The 27,486-nt window shown below is 35.2% G+C and overlaps 1 protein-coding gene across 6 annotated transcripts in view; it reads left to right on the top strand.

The window, feature by feature from the left end:
* The window catches only part of LOC107997749 (nephrin), a 341,330-nt gene that overhangs the window by 291,395 nt on the left and 22,449 nt on the right, over positions 1-27,486 (top strand). For all 6 annotated transcript variants that reach the window (XR_009831869.1, XR_003697690.2, XM_017056557.3 and 3 more), the window contains exon 4: positions 26,027-26,215. Coding sequence is in view for 4 of the 6 variants with exons in the window: in XM_017056557.3 (XP_016912046.2) it covers positions 26,027-26,215 (189 nt within the window). In the remaining 2 variants the exon portion in view is untranslated. The remainder of the gene's footprint in view (positions 1-26,026; positions 26,216-27,486) is intronic.

Below are 27,486 nucleotides of genomic sequence, written 5' to 3'. Positions count from 1 at the left end.
TCGGTGTAATAAATTTTCCACTCCTTTATTCACAATTCAATTATTTATTCATTCGGATAAATATTTCATACGAATAGTAAAATATCCTTCAAAGGATGCAAAGAATCGTATAAACTAGCTTTTCGTCGAAACCACAATTATTCGTTTCTCTTTCGCCTTGCCAAACTATTCACTTCAGACAATTGAAACTAGAATTCAGTGATGAGAGTGCATCTTGCTAACAAGGTATTGTACAAATTACGTTTCAGCTGTCGTTCGACTTGTACGAAAAAAAAGCGGCGAAACTGTGGTAACTGCAACACGAACCAATAAAATACAACACGTTATATCGATCACTCTTGAAAACTTTCTACATATTCAAAGAAAAATTCTAATTATATAATAAGGAATAATTTCACGTCTTAGAGATCTTTCAATCCCCAAAATGATAACGTTCATGTTTCTTTTATAAAAAAGAAAAAAAGAGAGAAATAATTACAGATGAATCCTACCACGTAAAACCCAAAATTACCTTGATTTTTACATCTCTCTCTCGATATTCATACACCTCCCCACAATTACCATCGAAAAATGAGAAGCTTCCTCCTTATCCATCTTTAAGCATCGCTATATTTTCTCCTCTCTCATTTTAACTCCCCTCCATCCACCCTCTCCACGTTAAAATCTCGCCGCGCACCACCATTACAATTACCAATTCCACGCAGCGAGATGAAGCCATCCCCGGAGCTCGATATTTTCCCTTCAGCCCCGGCTAATACGCCTCTTTCGGCGAAACACGGTGATGCGCCGGTGGCAGTCTTCCGGTGTCCTCCCTTCCTTTAATAATTCACAATTCGCCAAGGACACAGCGGAGAGTAGCCCGTGTCTGATGCGACGCATCATTTTCTCGATGCCACGGGGTTTATTAAGCGCATTAACACCGCGCACCTTTCCTCGTATAATATATGGAGGTTGTTGGGTCGCAAAGTGATTGGAAAAAGAATCTTTTTCTTTCGCATAGTCTCGAGTTTGCAAATCTACATAAATAATTGAACTCGACTCTCGTTCATTAAATTTAAATTTTCGTCGATTTGTTCGAAAATTAAGCTTAAATACACGAGGCAATCGTTAATTAAGTTAACTCTGATCCATGAATTATGGAACGCGTAATATAATCAAGATGTTCCTGATCGAATTTAGTTAGATATACATATACGTGTGATGATATAAATTTAAAAAGAAAAATTATCAAATTATCGAAGTTAAAAATGGAATTCTGTCTCAGGATCGTTGTACGTCAAAGACACCCTGTGTATCGCCAACGTTTCTCCATCTCGCTCTACGTGACCCGGATAGAAGGCAGAATAGGGTGTCTTATGTTTACTGGCGGTATAATAAAACGGCCGAGCTTTCTGTTTCGCAGTCACTGCGACGTCACGTCCTCGATATTTGTTTCCCTCTAATAAAGCCGTCAGGGGAGAATCGCGCAACAGGGATCAGCGGGGGGGGAGGGAGAAAGTTTTCCAGGATCGGTGAAAAGTTTCTTGAGAAGGGATGTCCGTGAGAGGAATCCGCGAGCTCGTGTTGGACGCGAGGCGACTTCCGATCCAACGATCAATTTCAATCATAATCGTTCTAACTTCCTCTTTATCCTTTTGTTTGCCGTTGGTTTCAGGCTTAAGGATCTCGAATAAGGAAGGGATAGAAGGTAGAATTCGATCTCGAGTGGAAGATTATTGGCTTTGCCGGGTGTTGTTTGACGAAGGGAAGTCGATTTGTACTTGTCGACGAAGGGGATGAAGGTCTTGTGATCGGGTCTGTTGCGGATAGTTTGCCAGAGCTTGTTCCAGGATTTTAAGTCATAGGGTTTTTTGGAATTTAGATTCAAGGGTGGATCGAATGAAAAAGGTATAATAAATGGATAGAAAGTATGCGAAGGATAGGAGTTCGGTTGCTCGATCCAAGATTTTAATTATTCGTATTTCGTATGAATAATAATTATTTTAGAAATGAAGGATTAATAACGGAGGGGAATTGTATCGTATAAGAAATAAATTACGAATAAGTAGTATTACTTATGCAAATTAGCGGTGACGTAAACATATCTTGTGGCAATAATGCACCATATGGCACGAACTGTAGCGTATTACATAGAGATAATGGGATACGTATGTAAATTCCAGTAATACCTATATACGCGACACTAAAGTTCTCAAAGATAGGTCAGAACAATCGTCCGATATTATGGAGATGGTAATTCGTGGGTTGAATAGTAAATGCGCGAACAATATTGCTAACTTATGTATATAGGAACGAAGGAAGAATCACAAATTGCTTTGCTTAATAATTTTACGCTCACGTTGCAATGATAAAAAAGAAATAAACGTCATTTATACGAATATCTTTATCTCACAATGACATAAAAAAAAAAAAGAATTCAGAAACTTCAACGGATACCAAACTCCGCAACATTTTATATTCCACTTTAATCAAATTAATCCTTCAATCGAACTGGCTCAAAAGAGCCCATCCAAAGTATAACGAGATAAAAATCTATTCCGTGAACAAGCAGAAGACGAGGATCGATTCAAAGATCGTAACGCTCGATCACGTGACATTATCATTGACATCATAAAAGATTAATCCCTTCCAACGCACCTGGTTGCTCGAGGCGGCCTCTCATCCCCCTCCAATTATGCCACCGGTGTAATTGCAAGCGAAACGAGCCTCCATAATTCCAGGTCCAATCATTGGCACCGGGCCCATTGTGCCGGTTGTCTCAAGGATGCGGATCCTTGGGTTTGCGTTTCACGTGCAATACGCGTTCCACGGATGATAGAAGGTGCACACACGCGATAAAGAAGGGTGCCGTTGATACCGACTCGATCAAAGCGCTTGTTACGCTTTACGCACGTGTTTGCCAAATCGATCTCGTCGATCTCTCTTGTCCATTGGCACGGCCATTTGTTCGATACGTAAGGGAGGAAACTGCGTGTCTGGTTAACAGTGCACCTCTGAAGGGTGGGCCGGTTTCGCCCTGCGATTCCACCCGTTCCGTTTCCAGATTATTCCCCCACCCCACGCCGGATCTATACGTTATTAATGGGACGCGAGTGGAGATAGAGTTGGAAATATCTAATTATGCTCTGTTACGCAATTTCCTGGAAAATGGGCATTGTTCAGATTTTCAGGGATTTTACAAGGGTTTGATAGGGAAATTGGATCGGTTTTTGACGATTTGCCACTTTTGCAAGGGTGGATGATAGGCTTGAAGGGTAGATAGATAAAGGGAGATTAGGAAGAGGGTGTTGTTTATGGTGGGATGAATTTCGATAGAAAAGGTGCTCGATTTAAAACTCGTTAGATGATGCAGCCTTCTTTTTTGTGGAATATTTTATACGTAACAGTGGTTCGTGTCTTTTAAATATTTTTAAGTGAGTGAGTCTTAAGTGAATTTTGTTTATTTTGATGTAATTAGGTTGTTAAATTTAAATTTAAAAAGGATGATACATGATATATTTTTATTTTGAATTATAAGTAATTTAAACAATGAATAATTGAAAGGTTTAATTTATGCAATAGTATTTAACTCGATCAAATATTTAAAGAGATCCATTACCTTTTCCTCTTCCTTTTCATTTTTTTTTTTTTTTACAGATTAACCATCCTGTTTAACTTGCACCCTTTGATAAACCTGATTCCATGTTATAATAGAAAAAGCTTCAACTATCAAACCGATCTTTGTATGCGTATGTATATACAAGCGTGTGCAGAAACATTTACCATGGCGTACAACTAATTAATTTTAGATTACATTGGGTTGTTTAGCTGTACGGTGAAACGCATTTACGCTTTTGTGAAACGAGCAAATACACGCATTCGACAAACTTAGTCGAAAGTCGACAAATAAATGTGTGTAAATACAAACAACTGATCTGAAACAACCACGATTCTAAGATCCAGAATTTACTCTCAGAATTTATCTGTTTATTTCCAATAGTAAAAGAATTTATTCGAATTCCTTCGAGAAAGAGTATCCATAGCTTTCGATGATTGAATGAAAATGTTATTTTTTGAGAAAATTTTCATCGATCCACGCGTAATTTTCAAGATAGATCGTGAACAACTGTTTCGTACGAATAACGAATAATAAAATTTGGTAAAAATATTTGATTTCTTCGCACATTTTCGCTCGCTTTTGTTTCCTCCGCCATTTCCTCGCGCCCATGCTCCTCCATTTTGTCGTTCTCGTGCACTGCTGCGCCTTTTGTCATACGCGCTAACAAAATATAGCGACGACACCGGTGAGCTTGAGTTATTGGTGTCGAACATGTTCAGACTACTTTATCTTGCAGTAAACGATACCAGAATGCACGTGAGAAATCGATAGCTCGTCGACTGGCTGGCCTGCCAGAGAGTATTTTATAAGCTTCGCGTCAGTCTGGCATTGAGTGATTTCTTTGTTGGAAATTGAAAAGATCCTCCATATTTTCGTGTAATTTTATCCCACCTTTCTATTTCTAGATAATAAAATTTCTTTCGAATTGGGACAAGATAAAAACTAATTTGTTCCTCTTAAGAATACACAAAATATTTCCATTCATATAAATTAAATTTTTTAATACTTCGGTCATTCGATTTTTAAAATTGTCTTTATTTTACGCTCAATCTTTCTCATCTCTTAGAATGAATCGAGAAGTAATACAATTAACATGGAGATATTAATATATCACATACTATTCGCTATTTCTTTCGAAATTACTTTTACTCGTAATTGGCGATTAAACTACCCGACTTAAAAAAATTTCTCCGAGGCATCGATCGATTCTTGGAACATGTACGAGGATCTCAAAGAAACACTCAACTCCTTTATTTTCAATGATAACTCTGCTCGAGCAGAGACATTATTTCACTTAATTGCCTACCTCGGCGGCTGTTCGAACTAACAACTACCCTTCCTCGATAAGTTCATGCCTTGTGGAGCAATCGTAAGACGTATCGAAGGGGGTTGAAAAAATTAAGAGAGCGAGAGGGAGAGGGGGGAGCAGATCAGAGGCAGGAAAAAGAAACATCCCGGAAGGAATAGCCGTTGTAAATTAACAAACGAACAAGAAGAAGAGAGACTTGGAGGGTGAAAGCACCCCACTTAGATCGTAATGACTGTAGCTTGCGATCTTTTACGTTCTCGTTACGTCTTGATTAGGTTCATTAAGACGATATAATTGGTCCATGAGATCGAGCTTCCTTTCTCAGATCGTTTGTTATTGTGTTTGTTGTTAACGATTTCGATTGTGAAGTTCGATTCGTGGATATTCGAGGATCGAGTACAATTATTGGTTCGTTGAAAAGGGTAAAGTATAATTTTAATGTAATAGACGATATTATAATTATAATTTCCTAAGATTCTTTCTTTATTCGTTTATCAAATTGTTGCAAAAATAATGTTGCAAAATCCATTCTTAAAAAAAACTGAGAATCACAAAATTTATGTTTACAGATAATTTATTTACATATTTTAAAAATATATTAACAAGTGAATAAATATAACTGGAAAAATTTACTGGACCCTATCAATATTAAATACCTCGACGTAACTTGTTCTTAGACTTGGAAAACCTTATATTTTCATAAACCATTCCACAAATATTCAGAGGAGATAAAATCCGGTCAAGGATCGGATGACAGGCTCATAAAATCCGCCATTTCGCGCGATCGACGGGAGAGAAAATGTCGGCATCTGCCAATCAAGTGGCGCCAGGTGCAACGAACCGGCAATTGATGCGCGTTGATGAGACAGGATTCGATCTGTTCCCCGGGTCTAAAGAGCTGGTGTTAACGAACGTTAACGCTAACCAACCGAACTGTTTCAGGACCGTTTCCCTTTGGATCCCTCTATTCCTCGAGTTTTGACGGGAGCATTGACTTTGCCTTTCAACCCCGAGTGATTGAATGGACGGTACAGTTGCGCGGATAAAACGAGAAGCAAGAAGATGACGGGGAAAATTAATTTTCCCTCAACTGGATAGTAGTGAAATTGAAAGGATTGCGAGGAGTGGGGACGAGATGAGGCAATTTAGGAATTGAGATAAATAAATGAATGAATCGTAACCAACGATGGATATTTGGTGATTAAGCACGGATATTACAAAGAGAAATTACTATACCTTTTTGGACTCGTTGTAATAGGAATTTGAAAGAGTTAGGAGTATGGAGTGTGGAGAAAGGGAAAGTTGGAAGAAGGTAATAGATAAATTAATATTGTAATATGGTAATCGTGGTAGTCGATTATGTATATGGATATTGCAAGGGGAGAATTTTGTTGTTTAATACTTTTCTAGTGAAATATCGTAATAGGAATTTGAAAGAGTTTATGGAAGTTATCCGAGGAAAGGGGATCATGGAAGTCGAGTTAAAGAAGTGATAAATGAATAAATTAATATTATGGTAATTATAATGGATATTAGATGGATATTGTGTTATTTAATACTTTTCTGAAATGTTGTGAATAGGGATGAAGTTAAGGATGAGTCAACTTTTTAACTTGTACTCGAATGGATATTTATTTTTCTACAATAGAATTTCTGATCTTCTGTTTATCGATTTATTTTCTATCCTATACTTCTCTCTTTTTATTTTTATAAAACAAGTCTTCTTCTTTTCACCTTCCATCAGTAGCTTCTTATTCCTCCATCGATTCTAGATCCATCCTATAACCAATAGAAAATCCGAACATCCTAGCAATTTTCAATATCCACATCCACCATCCCTCTTTGCTGAACTTCATTCCCTCCACGAACGAAAGGTCTTATCCCAAACGAAATAGTCTTATTCCGTGTGTGAAGAGAAACAATCTATCGATCTAATTGTCGTCAATTTGTTAACAAGTCAAATATCGAACAAGCATTTGTTCGATTTAAAAAAATAAAATTAGTTTTCAAAATTAATAGTTAGATAGATAATGAAATTTCTTCCAAAAAATTTGAATTCAATTGTTACTAATATTTAACAAAAATTTACGCAGGAAACAATAATTTGATATTTATTTATATCTCGATAATTTTTGCAAAATTCCTTTCAACTTTATATTCTTTACTGCGGTTGAAACTGCGATTTTCAGGTCGTGAAATCTGGAGTTTGAAATCCAGTTACGGTACATTAAGCTTTTAGATTTACATTGGTAGTTTCATTAGCTTCCACTCGATTAAATTTACGTTTTTAGCAGATAGTTCTCTTGTTAAAGTGAGCGGTGGATTTCAGCCTCGTTGTATTTTATACAAGATTAATATTTGAATTTTGAATCCCACTCCCCATCTACTTATTTATTAAACTTGAGGATTTTACGTTCTTACTAGCCTCTCTTTCTCTCTCTCTCTCTCTCTTCCCCTATGATATTAAATATAGGTTTCGTGCTTTTGGTTGCACGAAACTTACATATTTGTCTGTGCAAGTCCTTGTCGGACTTTAGATAGGCTTCTACTACGTTAAACCTCTATCTTCGTTTCATTTAAATTTGTGTATAGGATATGTCCTCATCCTGTACCTCATTAAACTTTCAATTTCCACGTATTTATCCTAGACAGACGATTTCATTCTTAATCCCCTCCCGAATATTCATGCTCATTGTTGTTGTACCAATTCATAAAATCGTAGATTTCTCAGATTTTCTGATTTTATCAATCAGAAAATTTATGAGATTTTCACGTTTTCGAAATTTTTTTTCTTTCGAGCTTCTAATTTTTCACTTTCTAAATTCTCGAATCTTTGCATAATTTTCATAAACTCTCCTCTTCGTGAATTTTTAAATTCAATTTACAAATACTCACAAATTTTTCAACTTCAAATTTCCAAATGCAAACAACAGTATAACAACACATCACAAAGAAGGCACATCTGAACAAATTTCTATGAGCCGCTTTAATAGAATATCTTCGATGCTGTTTATATTATTCAAATTCGTGTGTTTCTTTGCGTTCCAGCGTTGATACGCGTCTCAAAAAAGCGTGCATTATCTTAAAAGACCGGCACGCGTGGAGACGTCGGGTCCGGTTTGTTGTTTGGTCGACGAAAAAAAGAATTTTTTTTCATGAATTCCGTGACTGTCTTATTAAAATTTAGCTAGATAAAAGGAGAAACGCGTATGAGGATGGAACAAGTTACCCGGTGTTGTTCTTATCGAGCTTTATAAAAATTCATGATTCTCGAGTGGATAGACACGAAACATCTCTCCAACGTACACACGTTCGTTGTGTACGAAATAAACAGAAAAGAAAAAAGGGGGAAAAAAAACATACACACACACACACGTGAAAAGAAAAGAACAATTTGCTGCAAAAGACTTTCGTGGAAATATTTTCCCTCCGCGTGTTCTCATTTGCCGAAAGCAAAAATTTGATATTTCCTCGTATTTCCTCTTCATTCGTTTAAAATTCAATTCTTTCGTTTAATTATTTTGCGAACGAACGTTTCACCCCCGTTAGATAGATTCCTCCTCAGGAATAATAATCGTCGGAATGATAAATTTTATTATATATAGAATTAGAATTAAAAAATTAATCGGATGTTTTACCCACGATCCAATAGCAACTTCTTCCTCTCAAAACTTTCTACAATTTTTTTCTACAATAATATTTGGATCCCAATGTAACGCTAAATCTGATACTCAAAAGCGTGTAAAAAAGATAAAATGAGAATGACGATCCTTTCCCTTTCCCTTTGCTCGAAAAAAAGATAACAACAAAAATTCGAAAGGTATCTCGATCAAATTGAAAATATCAAAGATGCATGGAAGAGAACAAAGGGATCCGTGATACGGAGCAAAATTCGAACGGGGGACCTCATTAAGAGTCATACACCGTTTCGAATACGTTAAGAGCAAACATACTCTTGCATGCAGTGTCAACGTTCGAAAGTCGAGGGCGCACAATCGAAATCTGGGTCGTGCCAATTAATATTATAATTCCTCGTGGCCGCGAATCTAACTGGGGGAAACCATAAATCGAGGATCCTGGGAGGGGAGGGATCGCTCCAAGGCTCTCTCCATTATTGTCGTATACGACGACATTAACATAACATTGGAAATACGAATATATATAGCCAGTGATGAATTTCCTTTGTCTTCGCTTTTCATCCTTCTTCAACTCCTTTCGTTCTTATTACTCTGTGGCGCTCGCGTGCACCACCGGAAAAATAACGTCGTTTTCGAGCGAGTTGACGTTTCGTATTATTTACTAACCCCTCCCCATCCCTCATCTTCTTTTCTTTCTTTCCTTTCTTTACCCTTCCTCGTTCTTGTCGCGGCACAAAACGAAATTTTGTTCCTTTTCGAGGTGGCTGTAAAAGGCACGAGAAGGAAGTTACATCTTTAATCCTCTGTCGAGGAGCGAGGGAACAATGGTTAACGGGGAGTCGTGGGAACCATACTTTCTTTCGTTGAATTTTATCCTCGATTTTTGGCGGTGATAAAAAAATAAAATAAACTTGGTGAAAGATAAAAAAGAGATAATTTTGATGTTGTAAGTAATAATTGATGATAATTACGTTCGTAATTCGAATGCTGTGAAATTTCTTGTGAAATTTTAATTTTTGTGATTTGTTTGTGTGAAAAATTTTTAATTAAAACGCGTGTCGTGTTTGTGCATGTATATAAAGAATGTAAAGAATGTTGATCATGTGAAAAAAAGGATAACATGTTGTTTAACTCGATGTATAGAGAACGGATTGAAAAATCGATTGCAGAACGCCACTTCCTGAACCGTCGTCCGCCGGAAGTACGTCCTCTGTTGTCACTGACGAAGACGAATCGTATGTGAAACTCGATACACTATTATTGCAACTTTTCGACGGGTTGATTTAACAGAATTCCTTACCATTCTGGATTAATTGTTTCTCTTAATAAATGAATTTCAAATGGATTCATTTGGGATTATTAAAAAAATTTCCAAATTTTTTAATATTTAATTCGCGTTATGCAAAATAATAATATTGCAAAATTTAATTACCACCAATTTCCTCTAAATTTCAGCCTGAAAAAGATCCAATAATTAATAATAATTGTTCCATTAACATGTACATCGAATTCATAAATGCTGTTCAGATTTTGATATTCTATTAACATAATAATTAATCTGCAACAATGAATTTTCTATATTAGTCGTAATAATTGCGATCATTTCATATTCCAATTCAAAAAACATCGACTGATTGCAACCAGAAGAGACCCGCACATCGTAATTTAATTACCAATCTGGAAGGATCTGGAATCAATTTATACATTGTTATACAAACTGGAATACGATTTTATATTGATCAATTTTGTAAAAACTATCGACGAATTTCTAAAGACGCGCCACTTGGTATCAAACGAAAATTGACAAACGAAATAAGTATCGTCAAAGAAGGAGGGAAAATTTACTTGTTGCTCATCAACGAGGAAGAATCAACACCCTCGACATAAATTACTCCCATCTTTCGTAGCCTCGTTTCCATGCTAATTAATTCTGCGAAAACTCGATCGCGTTTGCACGATTACGATTACGACGTTTGCTGCGGCTTGTTCTTCGCCGACGCGTTTTATTATTACTCGATTTGCATATATCCTCCCGCCGTCGCACGGCAAGTTATGCATAATTATCCTCAATTATTATAACCTGCGAGCCTTGGACGGGCGGTTTAACAACCTTTCCATCCGTAGCCGGCCTCTGTAATTCTCAAAGGGAGGAGCCCCGTTTTGAAATTCTATGGAAAATGAAATGAGAAACGTTTCCGCGGGGATTTCGTAACCGATTAGAAATGTAAAGTTTTCGCGTTGCATAAAGAAAATTGCAAAGGGTGCAACGAATTTTCCATCCCCTCTTCGTGTTAACGTTCGAGGATGAACTATTTACGGGAAGAGAAGGGTAGTAGTAGTTTCTGAAAGGGTAGTTATTCAGGGATTAATTGACGAGAAATGTCGGTGTAAAGATATTTGTAAGATATGTGTGTGTGTGCGTTTAAATTTAAGGAAATTTACAGAGGAGTTTGTGGACGTATGCTTGTAACATTAAAGGGGATATCGCATTTACTTTGAAAAATTTTCCGACTTGTTTCAATTTGTAATTCGACGAATAATAATAATTTATCTTTGGAAATAATAGAATTCTCTTTTACGTCGAATAAATACGATTAAATGATTTTAAATTTTTTCGAATTTACTTTTAAATTCACATTTACGTTTCCTGTTATAAAATATTGGTTCAATTTTGCAAAAAGTTCTTGATTATTCAAATTTTGAATATTCAATGCGGAAGAGAACAGAGGAATTTAAATTGAAATATATCACAAAGGGATCTCTTTCATGAAATATGATAATTAATATAGTCTAAACTAAAATAACTAAAAGTCTGTATTATTGAATTTTAATTTTATTATTAAAATTATTAAACGGAAGAAAATTAATATTCGTGAAAATTTAAGATTGGACTTGTCGCGTGATATTTCGATTGGCATTTTCCAAAAAGGATAAGTCCTCTTTCAGACCTCCAATTTCTGCATTAAATCGAAATTAATATTTACGAAAGCAAAATATGCAATTGAACTGCACAATTATAATATTTCATCGGCAGAAATATCGTACGGATTGTCAACATCAAGTTGAATTTGACGTACGAATAATAACAATTATTATTATTATTATTCGCGATAATAATTTTGATTTTTTAATTATACGTGAAATAATTAATAAATCAATTTTTGTTTCTTGAAAAGAAAAATATTTAAAAAAATCTTATGCTTGGTGTTTACAAAATGACGAGTCTTTTTGTATATGTGTATATGTTTTTACGTAATATAATTCTGATATATTAGATCGTTTCGTGAAATGAATTCATTTTATTTCACGAACGTATTAAATCTGTCAGAATTTGAAAACGAAATGCGCAGCCAAATAACATATGTACAATAATATTGTACGTCAATTTAAAGTTTGAAGCAAATACAATACGATCGGTATTTTGTCAATTGTTTTGTTATGAAATGACAGATTATCAAAGCCAATCATGAATCAAAACGAAATTCGAGTGTCTTTTTTTCACACGAGTAATCTGAAGTTGGATATAATGCAATGGAAATTGCTCGTAGCATATTTTATCGATTGAATATGATGGATGATAGATCGTGTATCGAAGTGAATGATAATATTATTTTAAATATTGATAAATTATTTATTGAAGAGACACGAAAGAGAAATTGGTAAGATCATCCAAAGACTTTAAACAAATTTTGTGTAGATTAAAGCACATCAAACATTGTCAAAGCCAAAAAAAAAATCGTCTAATTATTGAAAAATAATGTCTTTTCTTCTTCCACGATATCAAAAAATTTGTTTTTTTTTCTTTTTGCGTGATAAAAATCATCATCCCGATTTTTGAAAGAAACAGGCTGTCGTGTTTTCGAGTGTTTTCAACTTGCTTTTTAAATCGGGGAAAAAGTTGAGTAACTGTCACGAAAGTTAGATTCAAGGAGATATCCCTGTTTAAAATTACTGAACATTTTTCCACTTTATCTTTCTAATCAAACATTCATCGTGTTCTTCATTTTTTAACAATAATAAAAATAATAAAAAAAGTTTTTTTGAAAACTTTACCATATCTTTCAATTTTTGTTAAAGTTTTTTGCGAACGTGAAATATCCTCTGTATTTATAAGATTTTTATTAAACTCTCGATCATAAATTTCGACTGAAAAAGATTTATTAAAAATTCAATCCACATTCTCGTCCAGGGACGATGAAATATCTTCTTCGAGCAATGCCAACAAACAAATTCGTTATAATTTCGCTTACACCTAAGACTGAAAGTACCAATACACGTGACTGGGCTAGCAAAATAGGGACCATCTTTCAAAGATGTGGTTTTTTCCAATATGCTGCGTCGTATCGTTTCCGAAAGCGTTTTCCGACGCACTTTCAATTAATCATCCCTTTAATTGCGAGGATCGAACTTTCGCCTTTCGTTTACGCCTTGTGGCCGCGTGGAAAACAAAACGCGGGCGGAATTTTAATTGGGAAAGGAGGAGATCTTGTTTAAACGAAAACGAGCTGAACGAGAGCCTTCCTTGTTGTTTTTCCGCGCGATCCACCTCAATTTTTCCCTTCAATTTCCCTTCTAACGAGGTGGATGGTTAAGAAACTTCTGTAAATTCTTTTTCGCAAGATGTCCATTCTCACGAATATTCGCTCGTGTTTTTTTTAGAAATTTTATGGAGCTGGACTGGTCTGTTTACCCCTTGATGTTTCTGGGATAAACGGCCGATCGGAAACTTGCATCCTCATCTTCTAAATTCCAGCGGATTTTTTTTAGGAATAATATCCTTATTCTTTAACCTTTCTTCCTTTTTCTAGAATGCGTCAAATTGACACGATTGATGAGAGTTGAAGAAGCTACTTGAAGATTTACACTTTCTACGTTAAAATTTTCAAATACAATCAACTTAAAATGTCATAGAATATCATATTGTAAGAGGATTGGTTGATAATATATCGCACACGATGCTCATATTCGCTTCATGAAGTCGAGCCATTAAAAAACATGTTACGTTAAAAGTTCTATTCAACCTCTGTCGTAAATTAAAGTGCATCTGATTTCGATTTCTCTTAAAAATACATTGTTAACATATTTTCGTACGTTTCCTTTGATCCATCGTAATACTCGGGACCTGAACAGTGACAAACGATAGAAAACACGCGGTTATCGAGCGATGAATTTGTGTACACGAGTTTGCGGGAGAAAAATGTTTCATTTGTCAAAGCGACGTTCCCGCTTTGAGCATCGTGGAAGTTAATCCTTTGACGATTAAGTGCCCTTCGTAGTTCGCAAACTACAGGATTTTAATTACTTTATCTCGACCCTTGATGTGTGCAGTGATGTTTTTCAACGTTAAATAATCTCATGTTAAACGATCGTTTATCTATTTATTTATTTATTTATTTTTTTAAGGGATTATCGAGCGTGATAAATGGATGAGATGGTAATGGATGAGAAAGAGAGATGGTATTCATTTTGTAATAAAATATTATAGCATTTATTTTAGAATTATTTAAAAAATTAGTGCGTTTTCTTTGGTAAATAGTAATTGAAGAGTAAAAATAAAAATAAATATATAGAAACAATTATTTTTTTATTTATCGATAAAATAAATGAAAACTCGTTTTATCTCGTTTTGGAATGTGAAATTGTATTAATTAATAAAAGGAAAGAGATATATAAAAGATTTTAAAAAAGGTATCAAATCTGTTCATATTAAATTTTCCTAATATTATATTACGTATATTCTTAGATATAATTTAAATTATTATATAAATATCTATTTAAATTTCGCGTAAAAAAATAATATCAAAGAGATTAAATTAAAAAGCCAATGAAACAAGAAGTTTCTTTTGAAAACAACGTACCACAATAAATAACAATTAAATCTGAAAACATCGCGTATAATAATTTAATGAAAAAATAAAAAGAAAAACAAACCGAATCAAAGAAACAAATTCGAAGGAAACGAGAAAATAAAATTCACGAAAAACATATAAATATATATATATATATTTCCAACCTTTCTTTTTACATAATAATCACCAATTAAGATATTCCATCGCGATCACGATAATCCGTTTTTAAGCCTCGTTTAAATTTTCCGCGCAACCCCTCCGCCATGTTTAATAATCTTTTTATCAATGCAGATTCCCCGCGATACGATCTCTCCTTCTCCCAATTACGATCTTCCATTTCGCCTACAAGCTTGGTGACCAGTTAATTCCCTTTCGACGTGGAAACGTCGAAAGTCAAACGTGACAGAGAGGGTGAAGAAGGGATGAAGAGGAGAAGAAGATCGAAGGGGGATGGCGGAGCAAGTTGAAAAGTTGAACGAAGAGGGGGGGGGCTGCAGTTTAATCGAGAAAGGGATTTCGTTTGGCAGTGTTTTCGAAACTTTCGAAACCGTTCCCGGCAGAACTCTCTTGGTTATTATTATGTCAACTAATTACTCTCGTCAAGGAATAATGGCGTCCAGAGTTCACTAAAAAGATAGATAGGCGTGGTCTGATACGAAGAGATTAATTCGAGGAAGAGAATATACATATATATATACATTCTTTTTCGTAATTATTAGTATTTATAATTTTGCGATAATTAGGAAATTTTTCTTTTTTTTTTTTGCTGTGCAATTGTTATGGAAAGATAATTTTTATTCAATTCATTAATCGCAAAAATACGTAGTATAAAAGGCGTGCATTAATTGCAAGATATTTATAGAAGTAAGAGAAATTTTACGCTATCATTTTGAAAGTAATTTTTTTTTAATTGACATAGATGGATATTAATTGCAAGATGTTTATAAAAGCGTAAGGAATTTTACGTGGTAATTTTGAAAGAAATTGTTAATAAGAAGAACAAATTAGCCCGTTGCGACGAGGTCTTTAACTAAAGGTCTTTAATCGCGTCTACGCAAATAATCATGAAAAATTCGCATGAAAATTACAGGAGTCGTATATCATCCGTAAAGAATAATTATTTTTCGTTATGAAGCCAGAATTATATCCTGATAATTTAGAATGGTTTCTTAATCGCCAGGGAGGGAACGTGCATAATTTTGGGAAGGTGGTTAGTTGAGATGCTCAGAAACGATATTTTAACATAATCACGTCTATGAAAATTCCTCAAACAGGGTTTACTTTATGATTAAAGAGTCAAGCAACGTGTTTTTCGTTAATGAAAAAATTTTTTCTTTTTCTTTTTCTTTTTCTTTTTTTTTTTTACCGGCAGCTTTTTCACGTACGTTCCTGAAAGAATTTCAAGGATGAAGAAGCGAATATATAATCTTACGAAAGTTATTAGGATGCTGGCTTCATTACACTCATAGAGTATATTCTAAAACATTTCTCGTTGGGAGAAGGAAGAGAGAGCGGAAAGAAAGAAAAAAAAATGAGAAATAAAAAAAGGAAAAAGCAGTTATTTCCTTACATCTCGATATTACGAAATATTCCACCGCAGAAAATTTCACGTTTCTTGCAATCTTACGTATATAAGAAGTATTCACAGAAGTATTCAATTCATTAACTTGATTACGAGATATAATTGTATTGCGTTTTGTTCGATGAAACGTTTCCATAATAAATAGATCTAAAAAAAAATCGCGGCTTAATCTTGCGTCAAAGCAGTCTTCTGCAATTTTCTTCTCATCGTGAAAAAATGAAAGATCGTGTTACACCGCTTCAGAATAAAGAGAGGAAACAACTTAATTGCATTAATATTAGCAACTCATTTCGTTTTAAAAAGAAAATATATTACAAATGGTGTATAAAGTATAAATGGTTCGAATCGATCCAATCATTCATTCGATTATTTCGATTCTATTTTTTCCCCCCTGATATTTTATCGTGAAATAGAATCACGGATTCTGAATTTGATTTTTTTAAACATGAGATATTTTATTTAATGGTGATTGCAAGGGGTTGATTTGTTTCATTGCATTTCGATATGGATATTGGTAAAAGTATTCTATCTTTGAAATATATTTTAATAAAATGAAATAAATAAATAAAGTGAAAATAATATTTCACGATATATTTACGATTGAAATTATTGTTATTGGTAAATATTATAAAAAATATTTCAAAAATAATAAACGATAAGAGTATTTCTGTTTTAAAATAAAAATTATATATAACTTTAATAAATATAAGGATACTGTTAACATTTCACGAAATTACCTTGTTAAAATATAATATTTTCCAAAAATGTGAGAAAAGAAAAGAGAGTAATAATTGGAAATAATTATAATTCACAAAACTTATTCTGCAATCTCCTTGAGAAATTCATATACGTTACAACATAGACGTAATCACACTCATATATATCACACATACGTTTTACGTTATTCAACCGCAAACTATTCCACATCCAAAGAAACTCGAGCTTGTTTCTTCCCAGAATTCCAACCCGTTTCTTCCTCGAGAAACTAACGCCAACAGCTTCTTTATTTCAGAAATTTTTATTACTCCACTCTCCCTTCTCCGCCACCACTGTTCTTTCTTTCACCGAAGGAGGGAAACTGCTCTCTGCCACGTGCAAACTTGTTTTCCTTTTTTTTCCTTTCCCCTTCTCTCTTTTTTTCGATGGTGCAGCGTGTTAATGAGGCCGAAAGTCCGACATTGAATGGTTGAATGTTAGCGCGATGCAAGACCCTCGCGTTTTCATCCCCCTTTTGCTCGCTATTCAGTCTTTGCCTCTATCACTCTATACAACCGTTCGCTACACTCTTTCCTTCACTGTTTGATCACTGTACCCTTTTGATGTTGTTCCAGACATGTCTGTGTGTTTCCAACTGGCCCCTGAAAACCATCGATGGAATATCGATTTTCCCAACCTTTATTTTTAGCAACCATGAAAGTTTTGTTGCGAAAATTGCTCTGCCATTGGACCACTTTTTCTTCCCTTTTCTTTTTATCTTACATTGCACTCGTTAAAATTAATTCCAGTGCTAATTTAATACGACAACTGTTGGTCAGAGTAGTGATACTCTAATCTAATTATTTTACACACGAATCAACATTCCGCGGATCAATCTTTCAAAATCGCCATTTCCTATCCGTGAATTCTCGATTAAACTCGGGTTTTGAATATTCGACCCAATAGATCCCTCGTCCGATCGTTGGCGGCCACTCAAAACGGAAACACTCGATTAAAACAAGAGGAGGGAGGGAAAAACTGGAAATCAGAATTTCGTTTCGGCCACGAGCGTTCAAGAATCTCTTGCCTCGGAAATAGTGGCTCTCCCTTATAACGATATTTATTAACCGACGCATAGCAATTGACGTTAAACGGCGACAATGCCGGAGACAATGGGTTGAACGTTGAACGAGCTCCGGGACGGATCCTTTTTCCTCCCTACAATGGAGATAATACCGTGAATTTCTAGAGCAAATCTTCCGACCGTGCGCCTCTTTCCTTCCTTTCTTTCGATATTTTTCACCCAGTCGCACAAATTTCTTGTTTAAAAAGGCCTGGTGGGGGACGATTATTCTTTATTAAATGTGTATATACAAGAACCTTTAACGGACAATGGACAATGGACGAAGTCGCGTTGTTTCCAGCGTCGTTTCGAATTTAAAAGGGGGACGCTGCTGTTTGGTGGAAAACAGCGGTTGAAAGGGAAGTGGATTTTTTTCTTTCTAATTACGAATCTTGAAGTCGTAACCAGCGCAAGGAAATCGCAGAGGATCGAACGTGTATATAATTTCGTTTGTCCCTTTGACGAGGATTGGTTTTCGTTGGCGATCGTTTCGATTCGATTGTGTCCTTTTTTATGGCGAAATGGTATCTTACGATGCAAAATTCTTTTCTCAAGTCAAGAATCTACTTCTCGTATCCGAGACAAAAAGAATCAAAGTTAAATCAAGAAAATTGTATAATTCCCCTAAACAGAGACTTCACTTGGACCACCTATCTCAACCTATCTCAAACTTGGAAAACCTCGTCTGGAAAGCAGCGAAAAGCACGAGGGAAAACTCGTTCAAAAGTAACAAACGTTCGTTCAACAAACTCTTCATCCTTGGAATCAATGAACACCGTCCAACTTTCCCTCGGAAAAATCCCCTCGAACATGGCCAATTGGCAATCAATCCTTGCCAAACAAGCCCCTGAACCAGCATCAAGCGACAACAACAGCGCCATCCTCCCATTCGTAGTAGGGAGCCGTAGCACGATCCACATGGTAATCGACGCGAGTGGATGTCCCCGCTAAGTAATGCAAAGTGTCCGTGAATAATGCATATGGCGGTTGCTCGTATTCAGGGACACAGGTGTAAGTAACGCATTAACAACCGGCGTTAGAGGCGCGGTGCACGCGGTCAGACATTAAAACAGCGTCTAATACACGCTCCCGCGCGGGAATTAAGCCGCGAAAACTTTTCTCTCCGCATCCCTGCTCTCCGCGCCCCCCTCCTCCATCGTGAAGAGGGAACCGTTGTTTCTTTCATCCAGCTCGCGTGCATCGCGCCCAGGTATCTGGTAAATACCGTATTCTAGTTGGTATGTCAGTGAAAATAAGACGATTGTGCCTGGAAACGAGTTGTTTCCGAGGCAATTCTTCCATTCTTGGCCGACGAAAGTCGAGAGCTGATCTCCTTTTCATTCTTTTCTTATTCTCGTGCTCATTCGAGAATTTTGTATGCAAGCCCGTGATAATGGCTGAGAAATCGATTTGGAAGACGTTGCGAGATTTAATTTGCTCGCTTGCTTCGCATCCCATTTTCCTTTCTTGGCCCGATTTTTTTAACTTTTTAATTTTTGTCGAATAATTGAATTCATTTCGATTCTGTTTTGAATTTTTTTTTTCTATGAAATGATTCGAGAACCGCAGAGCAGAATTGGAATTCCGATACTAGGGGATTTTAATACGTGACTTAAATTGATATTATTTCTTTTCTTGGATAAATAAAAAATAATAGTTTAATATAAGAAAAGAGATTTTATGTTATTGAAATATTTGAACACCGTATTGGATTCCGGAACATTATTGTTTTTATTCAATACCATGACTTCAGATACTTACTATAAAAACATACAATTATTTTCACAAGCGTAATAAGTTATTATATCAAGTTAAATAAAAAAAATTTATTTTACCCAAAAGAGGTACGATGAGAAAGAAAATTGAACAAAAATTTTTATTTACTCGTGTAAATTTGCAAAGATTTAGAAAGATCTATAAGGAAAAAGAACATATAAAAATTATCTAAATTATTCACATTCCATTAATCATTTCGACAACTCATCTCATTATCTTTTCAATACAACCATTCGACCAATCAACTCTCTCTGTCTCTCTCTTTTTCTCAAAAAGAAAATCAACAACTCGATCGACTGCCACCCAATCAAATCAATCTCGCCCGTCAAACACCCACACCCTCACCCTTATCCAAAGAAAACATCCCCCCAACCCTCCATCGAAAGCGCAAAAAGCCATCGTGACTCCTGGCAGACGGAAAATAATTAGTTTCCTCCCACCACCCCGGCAGGAAGTTCACCTCGACGGCCTTTTCTTCCCTCCCCCCCCTTTTCTCGAACGATTCGCGTGCGTAACCCTTCCTTCCCTCCCCCGGCTGCAACTTTTCAGACGCAGTCTCGCTTTGTACGTTCAATGCAGCTTCGAAATCCCATGGCGATACAGCGCGCTCGCCTCATTCAATTATCACTAAACCCTGAAAACGGCTTCACATTACCATCCCCAAACCCCTTCTGGCTGTTGCTATTCTTCCAGCTGCGAAACGCAACGCGTGAATCCACCCCTGCCCTCCCGCGTTTCATCTGTGTCATCCGCGACCCGACAATATTACTAGACTTCCGGCTCTAGTGTTCTAGAAAATGTAAAAACAGCCGTGGCTGGCTTCTCGCTGGTGTGACGGAATCACGTTCAATTTTGTTGCTCGCTCGATAGAGAAGAAGAAAAACTGAAGGTAGAACTGAAGGTAGAAGAGAAGGGGAAGTGGAGGGTGGTTTCAGGGGGAAAAAGAATGCGAATTGCTTCATCCGCGTTGCATCTGACGGGGGCCAATCCGTGATGCATCGGGGTTTTTTTTTTATCTCATCGGATCAGTTTGTATTTTCTTCTTGGATTTCTGTTTTTATTAGACGATGGATTATTTTTATTCCTTCCTTCTTTTTCTTTCTCCTTTTTTTTTTTTTATGTTTTTGTTTCGTTTCGTTTTGGAGAAGTGGAAGAGGATTGGATCGAGGATTAGGTAATCGATGAGCAGATTGTTTCGTTGTTGCTGAAATATCGATTTGAGAAAGAAGATTTGTAAAATTGTTTGAAAAAATTTCATTGATAAAAGTTGTCTAGAATGAGTGTTCAAATATTTATTTCCATTGCACACTTAGAGGCAGGAGAAAACGAGGTGGGAAAACGAGGTACCCCTTTTTTTTTTTTTTATAAACAGTTTGATAGGATAATAAATTTCGAGTAAAATGGTTTAAGTGATTAAATTTCAGGGAACCGAGGGAAACAGTTGCTATTCGAATATTCGATTACGGAAAAATAGTGGCCGGAGCTGCAATTTCCGACGTTTCAATCTACTTCTACATTTACGTTATTTGATCGGTGTATCGATGGTACTCTTTCTCGTTTGAAATACACGTTTTCTGTCAGTGCGCGGTGAACAATCCCGTGGATTTCGCTAATTTTTCGTATCTCTACGATTTCACTTGTAATTTTGAGCAAATTTTTTTGAATCGTTTAAATTTCACGAAAAATTTATTCAAATTATGATTTAATACTACGTTGAACGAGTTTAATTCGCGCATACATTACACGTATTATTTTAAAAATCGAGTTTTTATTCGTCTCAATATAAATTAAACGATTGAACGTTTATTAAACATATATTTTTCATTAAAACAAGATAAGTATTTATTTCGTAATAATATGTAATATTAATAAAGGTAAGATTTAATGAAATAATAATACAAAATAATTCTATAAATTACAATTTCTTCCAAAATTTATATTCAACGTAAAATTGATCCAACTGATCTGTTAACAGGGAAGTAGAATCTTAATAAGATAAGAAATAATAACGTAAAATATTATTCCATAATTCTTGATTATATAAATTACAGTTTTGTCAAAAATAGAGACAAAATTTATTACTCGATCTAATAATAATATTCTTCACGAATAACTGTATACTTATATCCGTTATAAGAGTTGAGGAAAAAGTTCGCTCTCTACGAAGCAAGAAATAACGGGATACAGACGGAAGAAGCTAACAATGATATAATACCGTTACGAAGGAAGGGGTACAGGGGTGAGATTAGCGAGGAGGTTGAGAAAAGAAGCGGCCGTTTAAGTGGCGACAACGGATACGGAGAATGGAAAACACGGTCTCCGTTTAATGCTGTTATCATGGTGGACAACGAAAGGAAATATGGCGGCTATTATTCGCTGAATACTTTTACCTTGCCGCGTATTTCTCCGTTCCTTCTCTTCAGGATGCATCACCACTTGGCATAGGGAGGGAACGTCCTTCCATCACTGCTTTTTACTCGTAGCAATTGTCGAGCATTTTAAGAGCGTAAATTATAGAAATCGAAGAATCTTTGTTTTTCCTCGTACTAGATGCACGTTCACACATCACTTAGATGCTTATAATTACGTGTAACACAATAAGAATATAAATATACATATAAGTTGTATCTCAATAAAAATCACATGATAATAATAACATGATAATAATATTATTAATAATATATATTAAATTTGAAATATATGTTAAAATATATACATATACACAAATTATAATATGGATTTAAACGTAATAAGCTTAAAGTTACCAAGTAACTTATGGAGTGTATATCGTCGGGCCTGACTGTTATCGATGGCCAGGGTTTGGGCTTCCTCCGTCCAGAAATTAGGACTGTAATACGATAAATTTTCACGAGCGAGCGAAGCGACGGTTGAAAAAGCGTAACCTCGTTTGTCCACCGGAAGTTTCGCCGGACGAGAGGAACCAGTGATAAATTCGGTAATTGAAGAAGGTTACTTACCCCGCCACTCGTTCACCCCCTGTTTCACGTGGGTGAGAGAAGATAGAACGAAGAAAGAAGATGGAAATGCAGGATGATTTGTCACGTTGATGAAAATATTCGGGGATTGACGTGTATTGACGTGCATCGAATTCGTGAGGAATGAATGAATTATCTGGAATTTTAATTGAAAACGTAGCCATTGTGAATTTTTTTTCTTTTTTTGCTTATTAATTTAATTTATGGTTTATTTGCGAAAAATTTTCAGAATAATTTTTATATATTTTTTTTTTATTAGTAAATCATGATTTGTTTAATTTTTTTTTAAATTTTACGTCTCGAGTTTGATAAATGTAAATTGTAATTTATTTGACTTTCAAAAAAATTTTGATGTCCTTTGTTTAACAGATATAATTTATGATATAATTTATTTAATTTTCGAGAAAATATTTCTTCATATATTTTATATATTTTTTAACAGATAAATTTATTTTTTACAATTTGGATTTTTACAAATTTTTTTAAGTAAAATATCGTTCTTCTCTACAAATGTTCAAAAAATATTGTAATATGTATATAAAATCAAGTGTAGAGAAGAGGCAGGAAATTATGAAATTTAATAATGCAATCCAATTACCATCTCTGTAATAATAATTCTGATTTATAAGAACTAACCTCCATATTAGAGAAATTTTACATATATTTAGAAATTTATATCGCAAATTTATATCCCAATTTAATCTCGTTTATAATATAAAAATGACTTCAAGTAATTAACAGTTATCTTTATAATTATATGAACGTAGTTATATCAATCAGCCATAATTATTTATCACCAATCTAAAAACTTCCTCGTTATAATTAGATTTTGCGTTTTTCCTAATTAAAAAAAAAATATGAGGAACAAATAAATAATATAAAATGTCTTTTATCGATTTCTGTATCTAAATTACAGGATGCAGAATTTTATATAAAACTTTTGAACCTGAATTTCGTTTTTCTTTTATGTTAATCTACGTGCATCACCTTGTTACCCCTCGTTTTATTTTTTCATTCAACTAATTTGTTATTTTGACAGCTAAAAATTAAAACTTTTTTCCAATTTTTCAACATCATTAGTGTTTCCATTTCAATTTTTTGCAAAAAAACTCTCCACCTCAGGATTTTTGTCTTCATATATATATCACACGAAACAACTGCAAGATCCTCGATTCTGTAGAGTTCGAACGCTATAGATATGGAAAAATTCCAGCCAAGGGGAATAAATTTCAAACTCTCTTAACGAACTTTCGTGCAAAAATGGATGATAATTCTCCCCTTCTTGTGTGAAAATTCAAAAGTTATATCGGAGAGGTTAATTTCCTGGCTGGCTAACGCGATACGTGCCAGAGAGGCGAAGGTACGTGCATGAAGAATTCCGCGAAGAGTAACCGTCGAATCAAGAGCTACTTCCAGCTCGTCAGTGCGTATTAGAGGTTGTGGTTGGTCGGAAACGCATTTTCCAATGTGAAAACACCACTATTCTAGATGGAAACTCTTCCTCGAAGCCGGTGAACCGATCGAAAGCACGTTGCATCGGACCAAATGAAGTGGCAAATAACCGTTATGTCGAAGTTTCCTGGTCAATGCGTTTGTATTTCCTTTTCCTCTTTCCTATTTTACCCACTTCTACCGTCTCTCTCTCTCTTTTTCTGCTCTTCTCGTTTTGACCTTTCGGACCATTTCTAAAGCGAAACGTTCAGGGAACATTTCCTTATTTTTTATGAACGATCCTCTTCCACTCCATACCGTTCATCGATCTTTCATCCCTAACCGAGGTTTATGAGAAGAAAAATCGAAGTTCTGAAAAAGGGAATGACAAATAAAAGAAGAGGCATTGAATGTTTAATATTGTGGAAATATGAATTCCCGTAAAATTTTTTATTTTCTCGCAAAATATTTATATAAGCAAAATTAATATCTTTATCAAATCACACTTTTCGATATATTAAATTTACGAAGAAAGAAAAAATTATAACGAAATATTATTATTCGTTTTCAGGGAACTTTAATAATAAAAGTTTCGTTTCGCTCGAAATACGACCGTGGATTTCTCGAAAGAAGTTGGGATTATAATTTTTCTTCGTTTCCATCCGGTGTTAAGAAAAACGAAATGGAGTGAAACTAATTTTCGTTCGGTCGAAGGAAACTGGCCGTTTATATTTAGTTAAACGCTATCCGCGAGCGTATCTGGAACAAGGTATTAATAATGCAAAACGAGGAAAAAGACGTCGTACGTTTACTGCCACGATTCTATCGATTACCGGATGAATCGATAGAAGGAAAATTGTGTTTACCCCGCGCGTAATGCGAGAACGTTTTGTTCTTTTCTACTTACACATACGATTATTGGTTATTGTATTGAGAAAAGCTTCACGTATTCTATTATCTAGGAGATCTGGAAGTGTTCTATTTTGAACTCGTCATTTAAATTTACAGAGAAATGTCTTCTTTGCTGTTTAATTATTCGTAACAGGGAATTGATCGTTACATCCTTTACTTATTCGTGACAGTTTAGATTAAATTTTGAAACGGTTGCTCCATTCTAAATTTGTCACCGTGAGATGGAATGTCATTTGTCGAAATGTTTAACTTATTAATTATATGCGGATTAAATTAATTCTTGAGATATCTATTCCGAGTTCACCATTCGAATAAATTCTTCTTGAAAAACGCTGGATTTTTATTTGGAACGAAATTGTTTTTCTCGAGACTAAAATGGAAGAATTAATTATTCCTAATTTTTGCAGTGATATTATTCGTAAGTCTAATTAAATTTCGTTTATTTCAGTAGACGAATATTTTAAGATTAAATGATGAATATGTTATCGTGATATTGTGTAAATAACCGTGTCACATATTTTCGTTATGATAGCAACTTCCAAAGACCACATTGACGTTAGTTAACTGAGCGCTTCGAGCATGTGAAAAGTGGTTTTCTAGGTACGCGTCTGGCTTGTACTTTCCCCGTATGTTTGTTCCAGCATAGAATCCTTCGTAAAAAAAAAAAAAAGGCGAGCTTAAGCGTGGAGAAGTTACTTTTTAGCTGAAACTTTTGAAGAACAGTTTTTTGTGAAGTTTTTATATAACCGTTTCTTTACAACAAAAATATCTTCTGTGAAAGTAGAATAGTTGTTTTTATTCAACTTGACAAGAGCAATATTTCTCAATTTCGCTTAGCTGAATCCATTTATAAAATAAAAAAAAAAATGGAACGGTATCTCAATTCTTATGTTCAAGAATCATAATAAATATAATATCATTGTTTAAAAATTACGATCTGCTAATTTCTTCTGTCATTCATCCTTCTTCAAATTTTATTTTTCAATTTCACGTGTGGGAATTTAAAAAAGGGGAAATCAATATCGTTGTTCTAAAAATCATGCGCATATATGTGACGCATCTTGTAATATTAAATATAATCGTTACTGACAATATCTTTTATCCTTTCTGTTACAGCGCCGCCGCAGAAAGTGGAGATCAGCAATCATCCGAACAAGAAGAAAATCGAGGTGAAGGTCGGGGAATCCCGTCGTTTGGAATGTGTGGTGCGATCTGCGAAACCTGCGGCCACGATTACGTGGTATCGTGGAAACATTCAGATCAAAGGGGGCGAAACGTCGATTACACCGATTTCCATCGAGGGTGGTGAGTGAATTCATGATGGTTTATTCCATCTTTCAATTTTGTCCCTTGAAATTATTTTGGAATAATAATTTTTAAGGAATATTTCGCTAAAGGATTCGATGAAAAATATATACGTGTTAATCAACAGATTTCGACAACACGAAAGAAGTAGATTGTGTCTCGAAATTCGACAAAATAGATCGGGCGGAAATAATTGACAGAATCTTGACAATCGGGACAGTGAACGAGACGAATGAGTTTTCTTGCTGAAATTAAGTTCAACACTTGTACAATCTTCTCGAGCTATGATTAATCTTTGTTTATTTGGATCTGGAATTATCACTTAAATTCCATTTTCACTTCCTCTCATTAGTCAAATTTAGGAACTGAAGATTTCTCGTTTCGCCATCGTTTGAATTGAATATTTATTATCAGATATTTCTCTACGGATAAAATTAAAACAGTAATCGTTAATTAATTAACATAAATGAACTTCAATATTTGATCGTATATTAAAATTCATGAATAAAATTTTAAATATTATCACAAGTAATCAAGATATCGTAAACAGTTTCTTCCATAACAAAATTGTTACAGAAACATTCGTAATAAAATTCTAAAAATATCTTCAGAATTTAATATTACGAATGAAAATAACATTATCGTTTAAAAGGGATTTCCAATTTCGGATTTGTTTCTAAGGAATTTTTTTAAATGAACGCAATCGTACTTTTAATCTTCCAAAAAAACGCGCAAATGAATTTGACGTATCTCCTTTTCCTCAGAGGCAACATCAATTCTCATTAACTCGGATCAATTCCTCCCACCTAATACACACATTCCAAGACCTATCCCAAACCCTTCATCCCTTTCACGCAACCGAGGTACAAATTCCTCCGGTATTAATCCCCCACCGAGTCAATCGATCATTGCACAAAAGCGCCCCTTAAAGTGGATTCCCCTGTGTCGATTTGCCCGGTTCCATCCCCCTTAATCCATTTTTACCGACAATTAAGGCCGTAGACGTTGCGTCTAGCTTCGACAAGAACCTACCAACTCCGGAGAATTCCTACTCGACTCGGTGGGTAGAAAAAGAAAAACAAAAGGGGGAAGGGAACAAAAGGTATCGAAGGATTCTCCTCGATAGGAGAAGGCAGGAAGGAGCGATTCTCAAACGGCGAAATCGCCTTCTGCCGGGCGTTATATCGATCCTCTCCCCGAACAAGGGAGGCGTATAGACCCCCGAATAAAAAGGAGAAACAACGTCGAACAGACGTCGAAGGGGAGGGAAA

Source organism: Apis cerana, linkage group LG11, assembly GCF_029169275.1.
Source record: "Apis cerana isolate GH-2021 linkage group LG11, AcerK_1.0, whole genome shotgun sequence".
In the NCBI taxonomy this organism is placed as follows: domain Eukaryota; kingdom Metazoa; phylum Arthropoda; class Insecta; order Hymenoptera; family Apidae; genus Apis; species Apis cerana.
The sequence above is the reverse complement of the archived record's forward strand: the minus strand, read 5'-3'. Positions and strand labels throughout refer to the sequence as shown.